General features: G+C 31.2%; 2 protein-coding genes across 2 annotated transcripts in view; one reads left to right on the top strand and one right to left on the bottom strand.

The window, feature by feature from the left end:
* Positions 1-413: 413 nt before the first annotated feature.
* Positions 414-18,612, bottom strand: LOC105204098 (23 kDa integral membrane protein). Its single transcript, XM_011173147.3, has 5 exons — positions 18,391-18,612; positions 2,972-3,169; positions 2,323-2,502; positions 1,803-1,997; positions 414-1,285 (listed from the first exon to the last, which is right to left on the bottom strand). Exons 1-5 carry the CDS (start codon positions 18,448-18,450, stop codon positions 1,211-1,213), a joined length of 708 nt encoding a protein of 235 aa, XP_011171449.2. The 5' UTR covers positions 18,451-18,612; the 3' UTR covers positions 414-1,210.
* LOC105204100 (COP9 signalosome complex subunit 5) overlaps positions 3,084-19,669 on the top strand; it is a 28,965-nt gene continuing 12,379 nt past the window's right edge. The window contains exons 1-2 of the mRNA XM_039451090.1: positions 3,084-3,198; positions 4,172-4,313. Of these exons, the coding sequence (XP_039307024.1) occupies positions 4,291-4,313 (23 nt within the window). The 5' untranslated portion in view covers positions 3,084-3,198; positions 4,172-4,290. The remainder of the gene's footprint in view (positions 3,199-4,171; positions 4,314-19,669) is intronic.

Here is a 19,669-nt window from a genome sequence, read left to right on the forward strand (position 1 = left end):
TAAAAAATTAAATATATAAATAAAAATAATAAAAATAAGTTAATATGTTAATCAGAGTTGGATCGAAATTATTTTAGGTCGAAGTACTATCTGTTGTGAAGTTGGTATAAAAATGAAGAATCAGGTCAAGGTCTCATTTGTCTCTACATTTATTTTATGAATACAAAATACTGAATATACATATAATTTTATCTCGCAGCAACGGCAGCAGCGGCAGCAGCAGCAGCGGTAGCAGCAATAATTTTGTTAAACAACGAGTAAAATTACATTTTTTGAATTATTATCATTTACATACTTTCTTGCCGTGCTCAACCTTTTGTACGCTTTATCATTATCGTACTCAAAGAGGAAATATTGCATAAATGCGGATCATTCGTTTATCACGCGTGAGCCAGCAAAGGGATCTTTTAAAGTATTTTTTATTATAAGACAAAAAATATATATATATATATATGTATATAATATATTTGTAGACAATAGACTGTGTACTGTGCTGTACAAACAAAGTGAATTTTTATATAGACACATACGAGGATTCCGTGATTTTCAACAGCGATAACGTCTTCGCAGGTACAATTGTGTAGTTTATCATATGAAAAAATATCTTTATATTATTAACATCATAAAATACTATCACTGGTCTGCTTTCCCGCGAAGGTACTTTAATTTTGTATTTGTTTGCAGGCTAATTATGAAACAGTCCTGCGTATATGCACATTAAATAACATCAAAGATTTTTTACATTTTTGAACTTTTATGTAGAACTGGTATAAACACGAGTCAAAGCAATACCGTATCAAAATATGTATATATGTATAGAACCGTATAAAAAAAGTTTTTTTACAAAGGAAAAAAAATGAGGTCTGACACCCAGCAATAATTACGATGGTTAGGTCATTGCCAGGTGATATTCGTGCGCTGGATTCTGCATTGAATTCTTGTAACCAAAAAACAAAAGTTCGTCATTTTATAAGGAAAATATTATCTGTACACTGTAATTATGACTGCAAAGAAATCGGAAAAAAAACATAAGACCATCTGGTTTCATTCTTCGCTTAGAAAAAGAAAAAAAATTTATCTTGCTATAGAGCGCAAGTGTTCTATCACATCTTATAGGCAAATACGTTGATGGTAGTAAGATGAAAGTAAGATTGTTGTTACATGTTGAAAGCCTCCCGCACGAAGTGATGTCCTTCGCAATGCTCCACTTTTACACACTATAACCTCTGCGTTCAGCATTCTTAATGGAATTTGCCAGACATAATGCAAAGATAATGCCGATCAGCTAAAAAAAAAGAGTAAAGATAGGGATGTTATTACTGTAAAATATTCACACTCACAAAAATGAGAACTATATATAGAGAGCAAAATATATTTTTGATATGTGTTTGGAAATTTGAATGCTTAATCCTGGAATGCTATTCATATTTTTTTAACACTCTAGGTAAAAATTCACATAATTAAGAAATTTTTTACACTTTATTATGTTACAAATGTTAGAATAACTAAACTAACATTTTAATATAAAAAAATCTTATTAATGTTATTTTAAACTATCAAATAATTAATAACAAAAACTATACTAAAATTGAATGCACTTGAACACTTGGGTTAAATCTATGGTAATATTTCAGGTTTAAAGCTCATTTTGAACAAATTTATAATCCATATCGGAAGATATTAAGATTTAAAAGTTTTTTGAGCTTTGATGTGCAATTATTATTTTTTCTCTTTTAGTTAACATAATACAGACGCGATAATCCTGCCACTTTATTTGACTTTAATTAGTTTACATTTCTTACCTCTGCAACAGCAATACCTATGGCGATGCCACCCAGTACCGTAAGTGAGTGCTTGAAAAAATCTTCTATCGCCGAAGCGCAACCTTTGGTGTAAGCGTTTGATAAATCGCAATTAGATTCCTTCTTACCACAACAACTTCCTGGAATCGGCTGTCCGCCAAAATCTTTGGCACTATCAACACCACAGCATTGCAACTGTAAAAATATATTGGAGTATGAATCCATTTCTGAATCTGTGAATGCCTCTTGAAGATACTTAGATATACTGTGAATTTATTTATATTCAGTCTTTTTGGATATAAATAATTCATAATATAAATATTCTAGATTCGTATAACAATGTAGTTTCTTACACTAATAAAAGTAAAAATTCACTCCTATAGTAAATTTTGACTTTTATTAAAACAGAATAACAAATCCTTCAAACATTAAACAAGCTTAATTTTCACTCTTGTAGAGTGACGTTTTACTCTACGAGATTTATAAAGTATATTAAGTATATTCTAAAAAGCAGACTTACCGCTTCTTGTATGGTATTTACGATTTCCTTATCTTCTTCGTTCCCATTTTTGTAGCGATCGAAAACGTTTGTTCTGTATTCTTTCCCAAAATCGATTTCGCCGGCGTTGTTCGCTGCGACAAACACGAAGATTGCGACAGCCACTTGTATGATCAGGATCGTCAATAGTAAACATGCAAACTGTGCAGAAGAAACATTATCAATTGCCACGACTCTTAATCCTTTTCAGGCGGACAAAGCTGACGCGTCTCAAATAAGTGCCATTTAACCCATACGATCATAATAATCTCAATCATAAACGTATCTAATAATAATGGTATAATTGTCTAGAAAATATCGTCGACAATATCGATACGCGATAAGCTCACGCTAGTATCTATATGAAGCAATAGACAAATGCATAAGCCGCATGTAAGATAAAAATAAATATAACAAATTGTCTTCACTTTTCAGTTATCTTCGATTAAATAAATGCAACGTGTTTTAATGCCACAAACTCGAAGCGTACGTGTTTCGGATACATAATAAACTTGAATTATCTTTCAAGATTGAATTTAAAATATTTGATGTGCGCGAACACAAGATCAGAACTCAAGGTTAAACTTCTCTCGACTTGCATGACAAGATGAAATTTGCTTGCAGGGCTTACCGTGACAATCATACAGTGACTCTCGCGAATGGCACCGCAGCATCCTAGGAAAGCGATGACAAAGATGATGCTTCCAATGACAATCAACGTAATTGCCGGGAACGTGAGATTACTCGTAATTTCATTTAGGTGTTCGGAATAATTATTCTTTCCTATTTGCACTATAACGCCGATAACCAAGATTGCCAGGCCACATAGCTGCAACAAGAAATTTTCTATCATCACAGGTATATTCCATATTGTTCTCAAATTGCTATAACTAACAATTTTATAATTTCTTTTATTCTTTTAACACAATTCTTATTATGTACGTTTCTATATTGAACGAATTAATCATTCCGTAATTTTCTTATATAAATTACAGACGTCATTGTGCGAGACACCAAAAATATTAAAACAGATGATCGGTAAAAAGTACTTAGGGTGAATGAAAGTCTCATTTAATTTATTTTACTTTCTACTCTGTTTAATAGTTTTTAAGATAATTTTATTTAATAGAATTTATAGATTTATTAGTTTTCAAAAAAATAAAATAAATCAAGTAAATCTTATTCGTGTACTTTGTTTAAAAGTATGCAATACTGCTCGAATTACTGCGAACCTGAGAAAATAATTTTTAGTGTTTAAATGCAGAACTTCAGAAATCAATACACGTATGTAGAAGCTCTTCCGATTTGGAATAAATTTGCATGTACTTAAACATTGAGTAGTACTCCCAACCGCTATTTATTTGGAGATACTTATAGCAGAATATCGAAGTCATGATATCAAGGAAATCACTGCAACTTTTAGCTTTTCAGTCCAATTCTGGTGTTTCTCTCTCTCTCTCTCTCTCTCTCTATCTCTCTCTCTTTATCACCGATTACGAGTTGTAGTCGCCAAACATGCCTCAATTGTTACCTAATGTACTTTCGAGCATAGAAATAGATCCAAGATGTAGTCGGTACAACCACTGGCATACATATCGAACGATACGGTCCCAGATATCTGGAAATCGTCCTTGAAACACATCAGAGCGGGCGCGCGCGTGCATGCGTTATTTTTACATGTGCTACTATACGACACATGTGTCATAGTAGATCTTGAGGTTCGCCGCAGGTAGACTAATGCACTTATGCTATATAAGTAAAATGTGAAACGCGGACAGTCCGAGTGCGTTGTTCGTCCAATCGATTCGACCTTTAATAATTTCCGCCCTAGTTTCAGAATGACCAGAACTCCGTCGTAAGATACCCCGTGCATCGAATAGCGTGTGCGAAAGAGCAGAGGAATCGAGGAGCAGTAATGAAAACTCATTCTTCCTGGCAACGTCAACGACGATGAAAGATTTTAACAGGGTTGGGTAAGTTGATATAAATTAAGTCAAAGTTAATTGGCTTATGAAATTAATTTAATTACATGAATAAAAGACTAACTAGTTAAAAATATTAAAATTAAATTAAGTTAAATTAAAAGTCGATTTAAAACATCCATATTAAACTAAAAATTCGTAAGTTTTTAAAGTGAAATTACTCAAAAGAATTATAATATTGATCATTAAATAAATTAAATACTTTATTTGTAAATTAAGTTTATATAAAATAACAAAGAAATATTGTTTTTTTATGTGAAAATGTATTTTTTCTGTTATAATTTTTTGCTTTACATAAATGAGTTTTTAACTCGGAGAAAAAATTAATAAATTAAAGTTTATGTGTTTCAAAAAGTAGTTAAAATTAAAAATTAAATCATTTAAAGTTAACCAAGTCAAGTTAAAAGTTATTATCTTTTTAACTATATTATTTAATTTTTTAACTAGTTACTACCTAACGCTGGACTTTGGCGATCGATCAAATAAAACAACGATAAAAGACGATCAATCACCAAATACGCATTATTTGCTTTTGATCGAGTTAAAACTTCCTGAGTTTTATATCGAGCCTCACTTCACTCACCGCTGATCATGTTGGCTGGAAGACGCCGCTAGTGAGAACCCGGTTTTTATTTTACCCGCGAGACATATCGAAATTACGTATGCTAGTGTGAGTGACGTCTGTATACGCGTGCACGTATGTATACCGAGATGGCATCATCACATCCAACGCGTCCCCGGAATTCCGGCTTCCTCTTCGAAATTACGATTATTTGACGGCAATGTCGCCGCCGCCTGCATGATCAACTTCCAGAGAAGAAACTAATATCTTCCTCGTTAATTAACAAATATAAATTCCGAGAGAATCCGCCGGGAATTTAATTACACCCCAGACAGCACACAATATTTATAATAAACATTTATAAATATCTTTCAAAATATTTTATAGATATTTTTTTATGTTAAATTCAACAAATTATAAATATTATAATAAATATTGTATAAAATATTTAATCTTTATTTTAATATTTTATACAATATTTATCATAATATTTATGATCCAACCTAAGACTATAAAAATATTTATAAAATATTTTGGTAAATATTTTAAAAATATTCTAATAATTATTCTAAATATTTTGTAAATGTTTTATAAATATTGTGCTGTCTGAGAAAAAATGGTTTTGCTTTTAAGTATCTAAAAATTTAGCTATAGATTTGAAAACAATTTGATTGGATCAACAAACTAATAAGGTCAGTTAAGCATGACGAATAATGCAAAAAGTTTTGATATTCAACCAACTTGAGCATTATCTCTACAAATAATGGTCTAACCAAATTTTCGAATCTGTGTTCAGCTAAATTTATAGATATTTTAGCAAAATCGTTCTTTTCGTGTAGAAATTGCGTTTTCAATTGGATTCTTCTCGGCCATTATTTTTACGACTGAATACACGCATTGAAAATATCGAAGCTTCAAAAAGAGTTGAGATGGATTTCGCGCGGTTACTATACACTGATCGATAAGATAAGTATCGATTGGCCAACAACATGGATAACCAAGGACTCAAGGTCCAAATGAAATATCTGTTCGCGTTTAGAGAAAATTGAAAACGCACGATTCATTCTATTGCATATGCGCATGAACGCAAATGCATTTATCAAGACAAACAAAAGCGTGATAACAGTAGTAGTAAAAATATTTGACTGACAGGAAGAGAATGCACCGCCCAAAAAAAAAACATTGGAATACAAACGAAAAGCACGGAGTTTTTTCATATTCAGGAAAAAAATTTGTTGAAAAACTAAATTTTTGGGCTGTAAAAAATTAATTAAATTAGAAATATTATATATGTTTTGTTTACTTAATCAATTTAAATAACAGAGACAGAATTTATATTTGAACTGCTTGTAAAATTTAGAATAAAAATTTTTCTGTGGTGCCCATTCATGTTAAGGCCAATCATATATCTTGTTATAAAATTTGATTATATAATTGGCAATAAAACTTAAATTTTCTACACGGTATTGTTAAATGATGCTGTTATAAATTTTATATGTAACAAACAATATATTAGCAGATACAGAAAAATATAAATAAAAAGATAAATTTTTGTTGTGATTTCTAAAAATTTACTAATATCAGCGAAACATTTTTGAAACCTACTCAAGTGAAACCTATCCAAACCTATTTAGCTGAACGTATTTGACTAAGTATTTTAGTTTTGCGACAATTTTTTCTTGTGTGCATTTAATACTAATTAAAAATATTTGAAACGTAATGCAATAAGAACAATTCGTCAGATATACATTTCTCACGTCATCAATAAAAAAAAAATTAATATTTATGATTAATAGTATCTAAAGAGTATATCGCTAAATTCTCTAAAGTCGCAGATAACTTCGGATAACGTGAATAACAATTAATCATTTCTGATATCAAATCAGTCAACTTATTTTTAGGCTTATATCATTTTCACGCAGAATAAATTCTCGCAACCAGTCTTTGATGGTCAGCGAACATTCTACAGTTTTAAAAGATATTTCTAAAATTTCTCGAATATTTCTACCCTAAGAAAAAAATTAACTAAATTTTTTAACTTAATAAAATTTTTTCAGTTTAAGTATTTATGTATTTAAGTTAAACATATAGATGCTTAAACCGAAACTCGAATATTTTAATTAACTTTTAATGAGCTAATAAGAGTAATCGCGGTTATTGATACGTAAAAATAATAACACAATTTTACTACCTTTACATAAAAAAGCGCATCTGCACTTTTTTATCTTAACATAAAAAGGTGCAGTTGCGCTTTTTTATGTGAAGATAATAAAATTATTATTTCTATGCATCAATAACCATTTACTCTTATTAGCCCATTAAAACTTAATTGACAATTTTGAGACTACTACACTTTGATGGTTTTTTTTTATTTATTATTGTACTCGAGTATTTTATGTATTTAAGTTAAATATATAAATACTTGAAATGAAGAAACTTCGCCAAGTTGAAAAATTAAATTTTTTTTCTCAGTGCAAAATTTAGTTATGACACAATTACGCTCGCGGCCGCATCAGTTACACGCGTAAAAAAAGTATTGTGCCAATTTACGCGTTTCACCGCGAGCTTATTGCCGCGAACGTGAAACTAGCTGTCGGAGTGCAACGTGGAAAATTTGCGCGTGAAGAGACACAATCGCGAAGATAGTGCACATGTGATATGTGCAAGGCGTGACGCGATAATTGCGGAAAATGAGACACCGGGGAATGCCCGAACAGCATTGGCGAACGACTGGCGGAGGACGAAAATTATAGACGCTGCTAAATGCATAATGCAATGGACGCGATGTTGCGACATGCGGAAAACTTTCTTGTGAAGCTGATTGTCTGGAAATGACGCACAATGCGATTTAGAGACAAAGTAACGGGAAACTCGAGGCCATCATCGGCTTAATGCTTAATGACTCGATCATTACAAAAATCAGCTGGCTTTAATTAAATCCTAAAAATAATGAATAATCAATCTTCTGGTCTACGTTAAAAGCGAGAATCGCATTAAACGAAAGTGCATTTTTTTTATATGATAATAAGAATAATAGCAGGAAAGATGTACGTTAAAAAATAATGAGTCACCGTTACTTTTATTTTTTTTATCAGGATTGATAAAATCATATTTTTTTTAAACATTGTATTTTTTGTTTAATACACATTTTTAATGTTTTAAATATGCATTAAACTTATAATATGTTATATGTTGAAAACGTGTTTAAAATATGTTTAAAACACAATTTTTACCAACTCTGTTTTTTATAATGCTTTGATAATGACATTACAGTTTTCCATCACAATACTAATAACACCAGAATTGCAATAACTTTGGAGTAGCAAGTAACCTTTACGCTTTACTTGAACAAAGCAACTTAGTTGATTCATTACGTAATAAATAAGAGTAATGTGTTGCTCTTTGAATCGTTATGTAACGAGTACGTTACCGAGTTTTTTCTCAATGAGTAACGTGTAATGATAACTCGTTACTTCTCTGAATAATAGCACATATTTGTTACAAATTAATTGAACAAGCTTTTTATTTGTTCGCGAAGTTCAGACTTCATCCATTTTTTCTAAATATTTTTTTTCCTAAATTCTTTTTTACTAATTACAAAAAATTATTCTACAAAGTCTAGTATAATTCAATTCAATTCTTGGAGCAATAACTAATGTATCAGAGAGCTATTAAAATGGAATTTTAAAGTTCCTTAGTTAAAGTAATATTGTACCTTTCCATTACTCGTTTAATCTCTAGAGATATAGGTTGAATTAAATTCACAGAATTTAATATGTGTAATGGAGTAATTCGCGGTAAGTGGTATCTTAATAAAAAAGAGCTAGCTTAATCTGAAATTGGAATCGTGATACTTCGATTTTAAACTCTAACCCAACAGATCTACGATCTTTTTCTTGAAATAGATATAATCGCGTTCGATAACCAGTTGGCTAGATAATGTTTCAGTGCAATTAAATATCACGAGCTTTAGCAACCGAGCAACGATAAACGATAAAACTAATCGAGAAAAACAATGTACAATGTACAATATTTAAATGGATTTAAATGCCAGTTTAATTGTATAAAATTTAGAATCAATTTTCTAATGTAACACTGGCAGCAAAATTTAATGTAATATAACGGAAGCAAATTTCAAGCAAGTTATGTATTTTGATTAATAATGTGTTTTGATACAACATTAAATGTACATTAATATACATTTAATGTAAATTTAATTACCAAAAGTGCACTAAATTTTATGCAATCGCTTTTCAGTTATAGACACATTAAATTTAACGTACATTTAACGCATAATATACATTTCACGACATTTTTAATAGTGAAATATTCCCAGGAAAGACTTTCGCAGTTTATTTGAAGAGCGGGATCGTCATGTGGTGCTTCAGCTTTTCTATAGACACACCCAGTATGTAGTCATCCTACACAAAGTTGCGTAACTGATCGGGAAAATCACAAGATAAACGATAATGGAAGTCTTGTTCATTGCAACTTTTGATAAAGAAACACGCAAAAAAGCGACACAATTATCCAGGCTAAAAAAAGCACTTCAACGAACATATATTTAGTGTCACTTTTTTTTTGGTGAATGTTATCTCAAGAGTCGATGTTCGCACAATTGAGCGTTGTTGTACGCGCAATTTTTATCATCATGTAAAAACAGAAGCTAAAACATTGTTACCGTGACAACAATTGATTAAGTACACATAAAATTATGTGCATTTAACATAATTGTGTCATGAATTTTAATACGCATTATAGATCGTCTAGGTTTCAGAATCGACTAGCATAAAAATGCGATATAAAGAAAAATTTACGTCTTTGTTACATGATAAAAACGATTTAAATGAGAGTCCATCATTCACGTCAACGGATCGATAAATATTCATAAAACGATCCCATAAATGATGATGAATCGATGTATTGCTGCGTGATTAATTCGCAAGATATTGAATATTCTATTCACCTTTTCGAGACAATAGTTGTCAATATAAAAGCCAACATTTGTAGAACAGTATGCATTGTATAAAAAGTTATACAATTCAAGGTTGCATCTCGTTTCGACAGAACGGCTATTTATCTCTCTTTGTAAATGATCATAATTGACTGAGGCTAAACGAATCGCGTTGATGTTTTGCGAAGAAAATAAATCGTGCACTCCCAAAAATTAATTCGAGAAAGAGTTAGCCGCGCTACGAGGGACAGTATAGGTGAGATAGTCGCTCCCTCAAGGATGCCCATAAAACCGATGACCATCTTTCACTCGCAACCTTGTATAATCCGGCCTTTTCGTGACAGATCCCTTGCACAAGCGAAGGGGATACGTGAGTACCATAAATGAATTTACTGTTACTCAATCGATCGTAATTCCTGCGAAACCAAGACGCAGAAAACTTGAACGTGACCTAGATCTCGAAGAAATTAGAGGAACTTCAATCCCTTAAATATCAAAGAGAGAGAAGCAAACAGAGAAGTATTCAGAAAATTATATATGGAATTCCCAGAAAGACAGATTTATTCCCTAGGTACGTAATAATAAAACCAATTCGATATATAATTAAGGACAAAGTATCAGTCTTTGTAAAAAGTGACTGGAATTGGAATTGTGTCAATATTTAAACTTTTTTGTATAAAAATAAATATTGCATACATATGGAACTGTTCAATAATGTCAATATTTATATTTAACAACACAATTTTATTTCCTTTAGTTGTTATCATTTTTTTTTATTTTTTCTAATGTTCTCGATGGAAAATTTTGGATGTAAATATGCCTTCTGATCAGTCTAACTTGAAGAAAATAAAATAAACACAAAAAGACATTACTTTTTACAACAAATGAATCAAAAATATTTAAAAAACGCTAATATATAATGTTTAATATTAAAAAATGTACCATACATAGTAGGATATAACTTCAAAATTTTTTTTTCAATAAACTTTATAGCACAACTAAACTTAGGATTATAATAAAACTTGGCATAAATCATCTTGAGTACTTAAAAAACTTATAAAAAAATTCTCATTCTATCTTCAATATTTTTTTCTTTGTCATCATGTTGTATCGTGTGGTCACACATTTCTAGACAACACATAATTCAAAATTAAGATATAAGATGTCTTTTGAAAACAAAAATTTGTAACACCTCTTTTAGATATATTTAAAGTTTTATATTCCGATTTTGGACTTTATATTATCTGAATTTCTATTAGTATAGATAAGAACTTCTTATTGAACTTTTGATTCACTTAGAAAATCACCGCTAATTTTTTTTAAATACTTTCTAAAATAATATATAAAACAATTTATAATTTTTTCATAATTTTTCATTATTTTGAAAATAGATGTAATACATCTTTAAATATCACTGTATAAGAAATGCGATAAACTTTATCACTAAGTTTATTTTGATAGTATTTCCATGACTTGATTTACACTGAAAAAAAATTTTTTTATACTCAAGTAAATATATTTATTTTAACATCATTTCCTTGATTTGAAAAAATATTTCCTAAATTTAAAAATAAATTATTTTATACTAGCTAATATATATTTTTTTAAATGATGAAGTCGAGAGACGTGATAGAGTCTCGCGCCAAGTAAACATGCAGCGAGTAGAGACCTAAATATATTTACTTGAACATAAGAAACTTATTTTCCAGTGTGTTAATGAAATTCTTGTCAATTAATATTGACGATAAATTGTTCTTGCCCGAATAATTTACTAATTTGTAGAAAACATATTTCTTACACTTGTTTTGCAGCGATAAGGGGATATTATCTCGTGGTAAAAGAAAATCGTAATATTTTTCTTCGGTCTATCGCTTCGGTCTATCGCTTCGGTCTATTGCACTGAAGCTTGCGCTATCATTGTACGTACGTTGCATAGTCGCACAGGATCATCTGTTGCTAATTTTAACCACCTTGTACGTAGATATCCGGTTTACTTCTACCACAAACGATCGCTACGTATCACCGTCCATGGACAGGCACGTAAATAACACAAACGAGATGATAAAATTATGCAATGAACCGCGAACGAAACTACTGAGAGCATGTAAATGTAATGTAACATCCTACGTTATTGCAAATTACGCTTTTATTTCAATCTTGAGTGACGTATTAAATTTTTTTCTGTAGTATTATCTCCTTCGTAGAAATTCTTGAAATGTAGAAGCGCTTATTTGAAATGTAGAATGTGTAATTAACTTAATGAGAGAACGCTACGCGTGAAATAAATTTACATGTAATGTAATTTGCAGTTATAAACGTATGTTAAATACATAAAATATATTCAACGAATTATTAGAAATGTGTTGAATATATTCTTTTCTAGTTGTCGAACAATTCGCAACAATTCGCTGTATGAAACAAAATCTAGCTTGCTTTTAAGATACTTTATCTAATAGTGGAAGCATTTTTCGTCGATACGCATTATATTGGTTTCCTGATAAGATTACATTTCTTCTGGAAATTGAAAAGGGGATAAATGGTTCCGAGAATAAAACGCGGAATTTTACAGCGGAGCTCGATTATTCGTTGATTATTTCCTTTAGGATTCCGCCGAAATGCACTTTTACAATGACGCATACGGTGGTGGCTTCAGCACAGACTCGTTCTGCTATTATATGTATCGATTTTCAGTCGAGAGGGGAACTATCGCGAAAGATCTCTTACGCAACGATCCTTTGTTCGTCAGGAGGAAGACAAGTCTTGCGACGTTTGGCGAAATTCAATGTGGGACGACGACTATGACTATATATAAGGGAAGACGAGGAGAGACCTTGGAAGTAGTAAGAAACAACTATTATGGTCAACCACAGGAAGCAAACCAAGAGACAATGAAGAGAAGATGAAAGAGAAGAAAAGGAAATAGATCGCCTGACTGTCATCGTGATGGCCTCGCAAAAATATATCAGAAAAAATTTCCACGAAGTATTGTCATCACTTAATTAAAATAATTACTCGCTAAGAAAAATAATACAATCATTTTTCTGAATTGAAGTGTGTTTGCAAAAAGGTGTGGTTTTCTGATAGAAAAAATTTTAAGTGAAGAAAACACTTTCTTAAAACTATATATTTTGATGCAAGCATTTGTTTTCTGTTTAAGTAAAAATATTTATTTTAAGTAAATGTACATATTACCTTAAGTATATAATTTGGTATTTTTAAATGTTTTTATATTTAAATAATGATTTTACAAATAAGCTAATATTACTTAACTTATTGAAATTGTTTTCTTAGATTATTAAAAATGATTATCTCGAATATAAAAACAAACTCTAAATATTTTTTAAAACTGAAAAAAAATTACTCGATTAAAAATTATTTCTTCATTTTATTTATATATTTAAGAAATTTTTTAATTGACTCCAAGTAAATAATTTAATTAAAATCCACTGCCAATGAGTAAATAATTTTTTTATGTTAAGTAATTTTTAATTTTATTTCACAAATTTGGAATTTGTTAATTGTTAATTATCACGGAGATTTTTTTGGGAGGATAAAAACTAAGGGAAAGGTGGGTTAAGACGGACCCTTTAAATGAAAATGGCTATATTTTTTATGTTAATTACAAAAGATAATTGAAATTTAACAAAAAAACTTTAAAATGTTCATTATAAGATCATAATGTCAAATTTCCAAAAGTTTAAATCATTAACAAAAATGTTATGAAACTTGATTTTGGTTTATTTTACCTCAGCTGGGGTAAAATGGATTATCCCATAGCATAAAATGGATCAAATCTACACTGAGAAAAAAGTTGTGTAAATTTTTCAATTTGTTAACTTGATCGAATTTCTTCAATTCAAGTGTGCTCGTGTATTTAAATTAAATATACAAATGCTTAAACTGAACTTCAAGTATAATGTATTCGAATCAAATACATAAATATTTGAACTGAAAAAATTTAATCAAGTCAACAATTTTTTTTTTTTTCAGTACAGATAATAAGCCGAGGTAATATGAACCAAGGAATAATTTTACTGATTAACTCTAAATCAAAACTATGTATCATTTATTAAATATTTTTAATAGATAATAGATTAGATAGATTATAAAAAAAAGATAAAGATTCTCCTTTGAACTTTTTATCCACTCAAACAGTTCTCCGTAATGATAAAGTCAATATTTGAAGAACAGTCCTCCAATCTGACAACTCTGCATGCTGTTATGCTTCTCAGCTTTTGGTACGCAGTTTTAAGGTGTCATGATAATTAGGCGATAATCAAAGATAAGTAGGATGATTCACAGTTTATCGCGGTACTCCTTCTTCTAAACATACTCCAATATAAACGTATAATCTCTCTGCTCCTTTTTCATATTATTTTCCTCACTGCTCAACGAAATTTTTATCTTTGCGCTTTGTGTTACTGAACCGTCTCGATATCGCGGACGAGTTTAAAGAGTCAAAAGAATAGAAAGATAACAAGATAAATCATCCTGCAACGCAATTCGATAACGGCAGATGCAGCGATTGGACTTTATTGTTTAGCGAGTAAATGCGGGCCCACACGCGTCAATAACGACCGTTAATGAATAAGCGTGAGATACGCTTAATTGCCCCCGCACACTTCTTCGATTTCTTCTCAAATCAAGCGTGCCGCTAATCTAACGTAATCTGCTTTTTCTCAACATTGCGATTGCTCTATCAACATCGTAATTACTCGGCTGACCGACGAGATAATAGCATCTCGCGGATGCGCTCGGGGTTAAGGATATATGAATCGAATCGATACTCGCGATCGAATAACAATGGTGGCAGACGCGCGCGAGGAGACGTGTGACACATTGTGTCAACCTTGGTTTTTTTGTTATCACCATGAGTCAGTCGCCAATATGTATACACGACGTGTATGACGTACCTGTATTTACATATATGACAATATATACTATCGTTCATAAATTCAAGAACACTTGCAACTTTCTCGCATCTCATGAAAAGTTAGAATGAAAAGGCTTTAAAAAATTTTTGAAAAATCGATAGCATCGTAACAAAAATTTTTATTATTCTCTTTTTCTGCAACCTCTTTTATTACGAAGTTAAAAATAAGTTTACACAAAAAATTCGATTGTGAAAAATTAACGCATTAATTTGAAAAGAGAAACATTTTAACGCTTAGAAAATCTATTTTTGCGTTAATTTTTGTCCAATGATATGATTTCATCAAGTTACAGTGATTCGAAATAAAAAAAAACTACTAAATTTCAATGTAATTTAGGAACAAAAATATTGTAGAAACGAAATTGAAAAAAAAACAAATTTACAGTCCTACCTCTCGCCTTTAAAATGCATCTTTGAAAACTTCTTTACGATCTTCTTTCACCGACACGCTTAAATTTTCGTGAGATACAAGAAACTTGCAAGCGTGAAAGATATTTACGAGCGGTAGTGTATATGCTGCACCAAAAACTAACACGTGGCACATGCGTTTCGCTCTTCAATATAATATATCGGTCTGTTTATAATGCGCATTTCATGTGCCTGAGCATTTGGGATATCGCCAAACGAAAAGGTCATTGGAGAAACGCTGCTAGAAAAGACATTAAATATTGGTCGAGATTGATTTAATGATACAGCTGAAAGTTGTGCAAACGTTGAAATCGGTGAGTTCTTGTGTCTAATGCGAATCAACTTTTGTACTATCGATGAACAGTAATTTAACTAAATTTATTAGACTACTATAAAAGCTACTACAGACAACACTAGTAGAGCTCTTGTTCGACAAAAAGTTAAGACGTCGCATATTCTTTCGTACGCTTACAATTGTTATAGGATCAATTTAACGGCTGTAAATCACGCAAGCATTGTGAACCATCTCTCTTATATTTAACGAATCAATTTTTATATGTCACACGTCATAATTTAATTAACCTAAAGCTATACAGTTTCTCACTGTTTAGTTAGACTGCTTACAATTGGTTGTGTTCTTCAAAGAGTTTTTAGATTCTAAAAAATCTGAAAAAAATTTGATGTACTCTTTTAACATTTAGGAATATGATTGTGTATAATTATATGTTTGGTTTTTTCCAGCATGTTTGAATTTTAAGCAGAGTCGGTAAAGTGAGAAAAATCATCTGGATCAATATGATGAGACCTACGTTAATTACGTGTCTAATGCGCATCAACTTTTATATAGACGATAAGCACGCAATGATTTAATTAAATTTAAGAAATTAAGAGCTGTTACGGTCACGCTTTTATAGAGCTCTTATGCAATAAAAACTTCATACATTTTTTTGTATGTACGTTTGTAATTATTATTAGATTTGTGAAATCATACCTAATAATGAATTAACTTTTATGTAAATTTGTTTTTTTTAGTTTTGCGTCTACGATTTTTGTAAATCTAAATTTTCGTAATTTGATAAAATATCATTGGGCAAAAATTAACAAAAAAAAAAAAAACAATTTAATTAAGTTTAATAATATTATTTATTAGCTTATTTGTAAAATCATTATTTAAATGTAAAAAATATAAATATAAATAAAATTAGAAAATTATATACTTAAGATATGCATATTTACTTAAAATAAATATCTTTAACTATTTTTTGTTTACTTAAATACAAACAAATGCTTGCATTAAGATATATGGTTTTAAGAAAATGTATTTTTTCATTTAAAGAAATTTTTCTCTCGGTGTACGCATTTTTGTAATTATTATTACAATTACAAATTCTTATATCTAATGAATTAACTTTTATATAATTACTAGTTTTTTTAATTTCTGCGATATTTTTGTTCCTGAATTATGTGAAATTAAAAATTTATTTTTTTTTATATTTTTGTTTTATCTCAGAGCACTATAACTTGATTGAACATTATTCGACAAAAATTAATGGAAAAATAAGTTTTTTAAGCCTTTGAAATGTTTTTCTTATAGTATTAATGCGTTGATTTTTTGCAATAATATGGAATTTTTTGTGTTAAAAGTCACTTTTGCATAATATTTTTTAACGTAAAATTAAAAACAAACTTTTTAAACTTTCTTAACTTTAAATTTAAAAATGTAAAGAATTTAAATTATTTTTTATACAAAAATATTTTTTTCTTTAATTCTTTAAGTCAAAGTTAAAAAGTTTGCAAAATAAAAGAAAGAAAAACAAACTTGTTACGTTTTTGATTTGCATTTTATCAAAAATTTTTAGTCTTGATCTTAATCTTTATACGATCGATAAAATGTAATTACGCCATGATAAATTAAATTTAAAAAATTTAAAAGCTGTTGGAGTCACACTTAAACAGCTCATATCTTATCGACTTTTATTCGACAGAAACTTAAAATTATCATTCTTATGCTTATAATTTTGTAAACGTACAAAAGCTTGAAATCTTATACGGAGATGCCCCAGTTTTTTTCTAATCTCTAATCAAAACGTTCACGAACTCAGCAAAAGGTTACCCATTTCAGAATTTCAGCGCGGCCTCGTCGTTGTTTTCGACCGATCCGCGCGATCTTATCTGTTCCAGAAACGGAGGAAGCGTTTAAAAAAAAAAAAATTGCCATACTTCTTTCAAATAGGAAACGACGGAAAATTACAACGGTTACGGGTCACGCACGCGATCACAGTCGCAGGACGCAGTCTGCACGTTTCAAGGACGAGAGCGTGCGCGCGCGCGCGTGGTCGCGGTTGAGTAATCCACCAGTGAATTCGCGGAATGGAGAGCCGGCGAGCAAATTCCGCGAAGTGGCCGCTATGCATAAATACCGCGCGGCGAACATCACATACGAGAGTACAGTCCGCGCGACTTATTTCCGCGCGGCGACGTGCGACGACGTCATTCAGCCGGAAAGTCGGAGCAAAGAATAATACGAAGCACGATAGTATAGGAAAAGCAAACAGGTGGAGATGCATGAGATAACCTTACGTGGGACCCTGAGTTTCGTAAGAGGAAAAAAAAAAAAAAACATCATTGAGCGTGCGTTCGCCTTGCGGGGGCCGACGGACGAGGAAGAGTCGAGGGCGAGGACGCGAGGACCGGTTTCACGAGCTCCATGTGTCCGCAGCGAACGGAAAACATTTCGAAGTATTCCCCGTTACCCGTACGTCGTAGAGACTCGAAGCCGGGTGAACCTCGGCTCGCTTGAGCACGATGGAGAAGAGAAGAGAAGAGGTCGGGGATCGAACGCGACCGCGCGGCGACTACGGTGGCGTCGAACGGGCGGGCGAAGGTTCGTTCCCTTTCTGTGTCTTAGGACTGAGCTTCTTGCAAGGTTTATCGCTCCTCCTTTTCTCTCCAACGTGAAAAGAGAGGAGGAAAGGCAAACCGCAATCGAGAGGCTCGATCGGTCCCGGGGTATGGAAGAACAATCGAAAGTCTTAGGACACTCGGGGTTCCGCTTACGAAACAAGTCGCTTAAATTTTTTTTATCCTCTGCTTACGCGAAAGCGTTGTTGTTTCGCATCGAAACACGCGGGAAAGAGACAAACGCGACGAATAGCTACACACCACTAACGCTATGACGCCGTTATCACGTACGCATAGTGGTTTCACTTACCACGAAGATGAAATTAAATATGAAGAGCAGGTACTTGACGACTCCCATTCCGCACCCCATTTTTGATCGGTCGGCTTGTTACTCGAGGAACAGAAAGACTTTTCGCTTTGAGCGAAGACAAGAACCACGAGGGAGGGACGGACTCCAACGCACGTCACGACGTGCGACTATGCGACTACAGGTTTGACCGTCCGGATTTCAACTGAAATTCCATTCAAGCGACGCTCCTCGCGGCGCCAGGGCGACGGCGGCGGGCGAAACAACCCGAAGTTGGCCGAGGCACGGCGGTTTTACAGTAGAGTGACGCACTTCAAATCGCGCTCAGATATGGAGAAACGATCGTGCGATAAACGCGCACCAGCAACGATGTAGTTCTTTTTTTTTTCCACTACGAACCGGCAACGTTATTTTTCCAAATGAGACAATAAACTTTGCTCGAAACAACGAAACGATTGATTTCTTCGCTTCACAATTGAAAAGTACTGATAGATCGTTAATGATTAATTAATGTCCATTTCTATCAACGCAGATTGGTTCTAATGACAATTTAACTTGCTCTTTATCTTTTTATAATTTTTATAACTATTTTTAGAACCTAGAAGAAAAATAATTAAATTAAACTGAGGTTAAAATTAATCTACATTAATAACAGGGTTGACTCGTAATTAAGAAAAAGTTAAAAGTTAAGTAATAAAGTAAAAAAGTTAATAACTTCAACTTAGTCAATTTTAAATTATTTCATTTTTAACTTTAACTAATTATTTTTGAAACTGCACAAACTTAAATTTATTAACTTTTTTTCTAAGTTAAAAATTTAAGTATATTTACAAGAAAAAATACATTTCCATAAAAAAACAATATTTCTTTATTATTTTGTATAAACTTAATTTACAAACAAAATATAAATTTTGTCTGATATTCATATTATAATTATTTTAAGTAATCTAACTTTAAAAACTTGCAAATTTCTAATTTAATATGAATAATTTTCAAAATTAACTTATATTTTAAGTTAATTTAATCTTAACATAACTTTTAATTTATTTTTTATTCATGTAACTTTCTGCGTAACTAAATTAATTTTATAATTTTATAAGCCATTAACTTTAACTTAATAAATACATTAACTTATTCAGCTCTTATTAATAGAAATGAACATTAATCAATCAACAAATTTTATTTTTATTTAAAATAAAATTTCTGATAATATAGCAGTAATAATAATTTATAAATAATTTGTAATAAATATTTTAATTATTGTATAATTATTACAATTATT

Source organism: Solenopsis invicta, chromosome 6, assembly GCF_016802725.1.
Source record: "Solenopsis invicta isolate M01_SB chromosome 6, UNIL_Sinv_3.0, whole genome shotgun sequence".
Classification (NCBI taxonomy): Eukaryota; Metazoa; Arthropoda; class Insecta; order Hymenoptera; family Formicidae; genus Solenopsis; species Solenopsis invicta.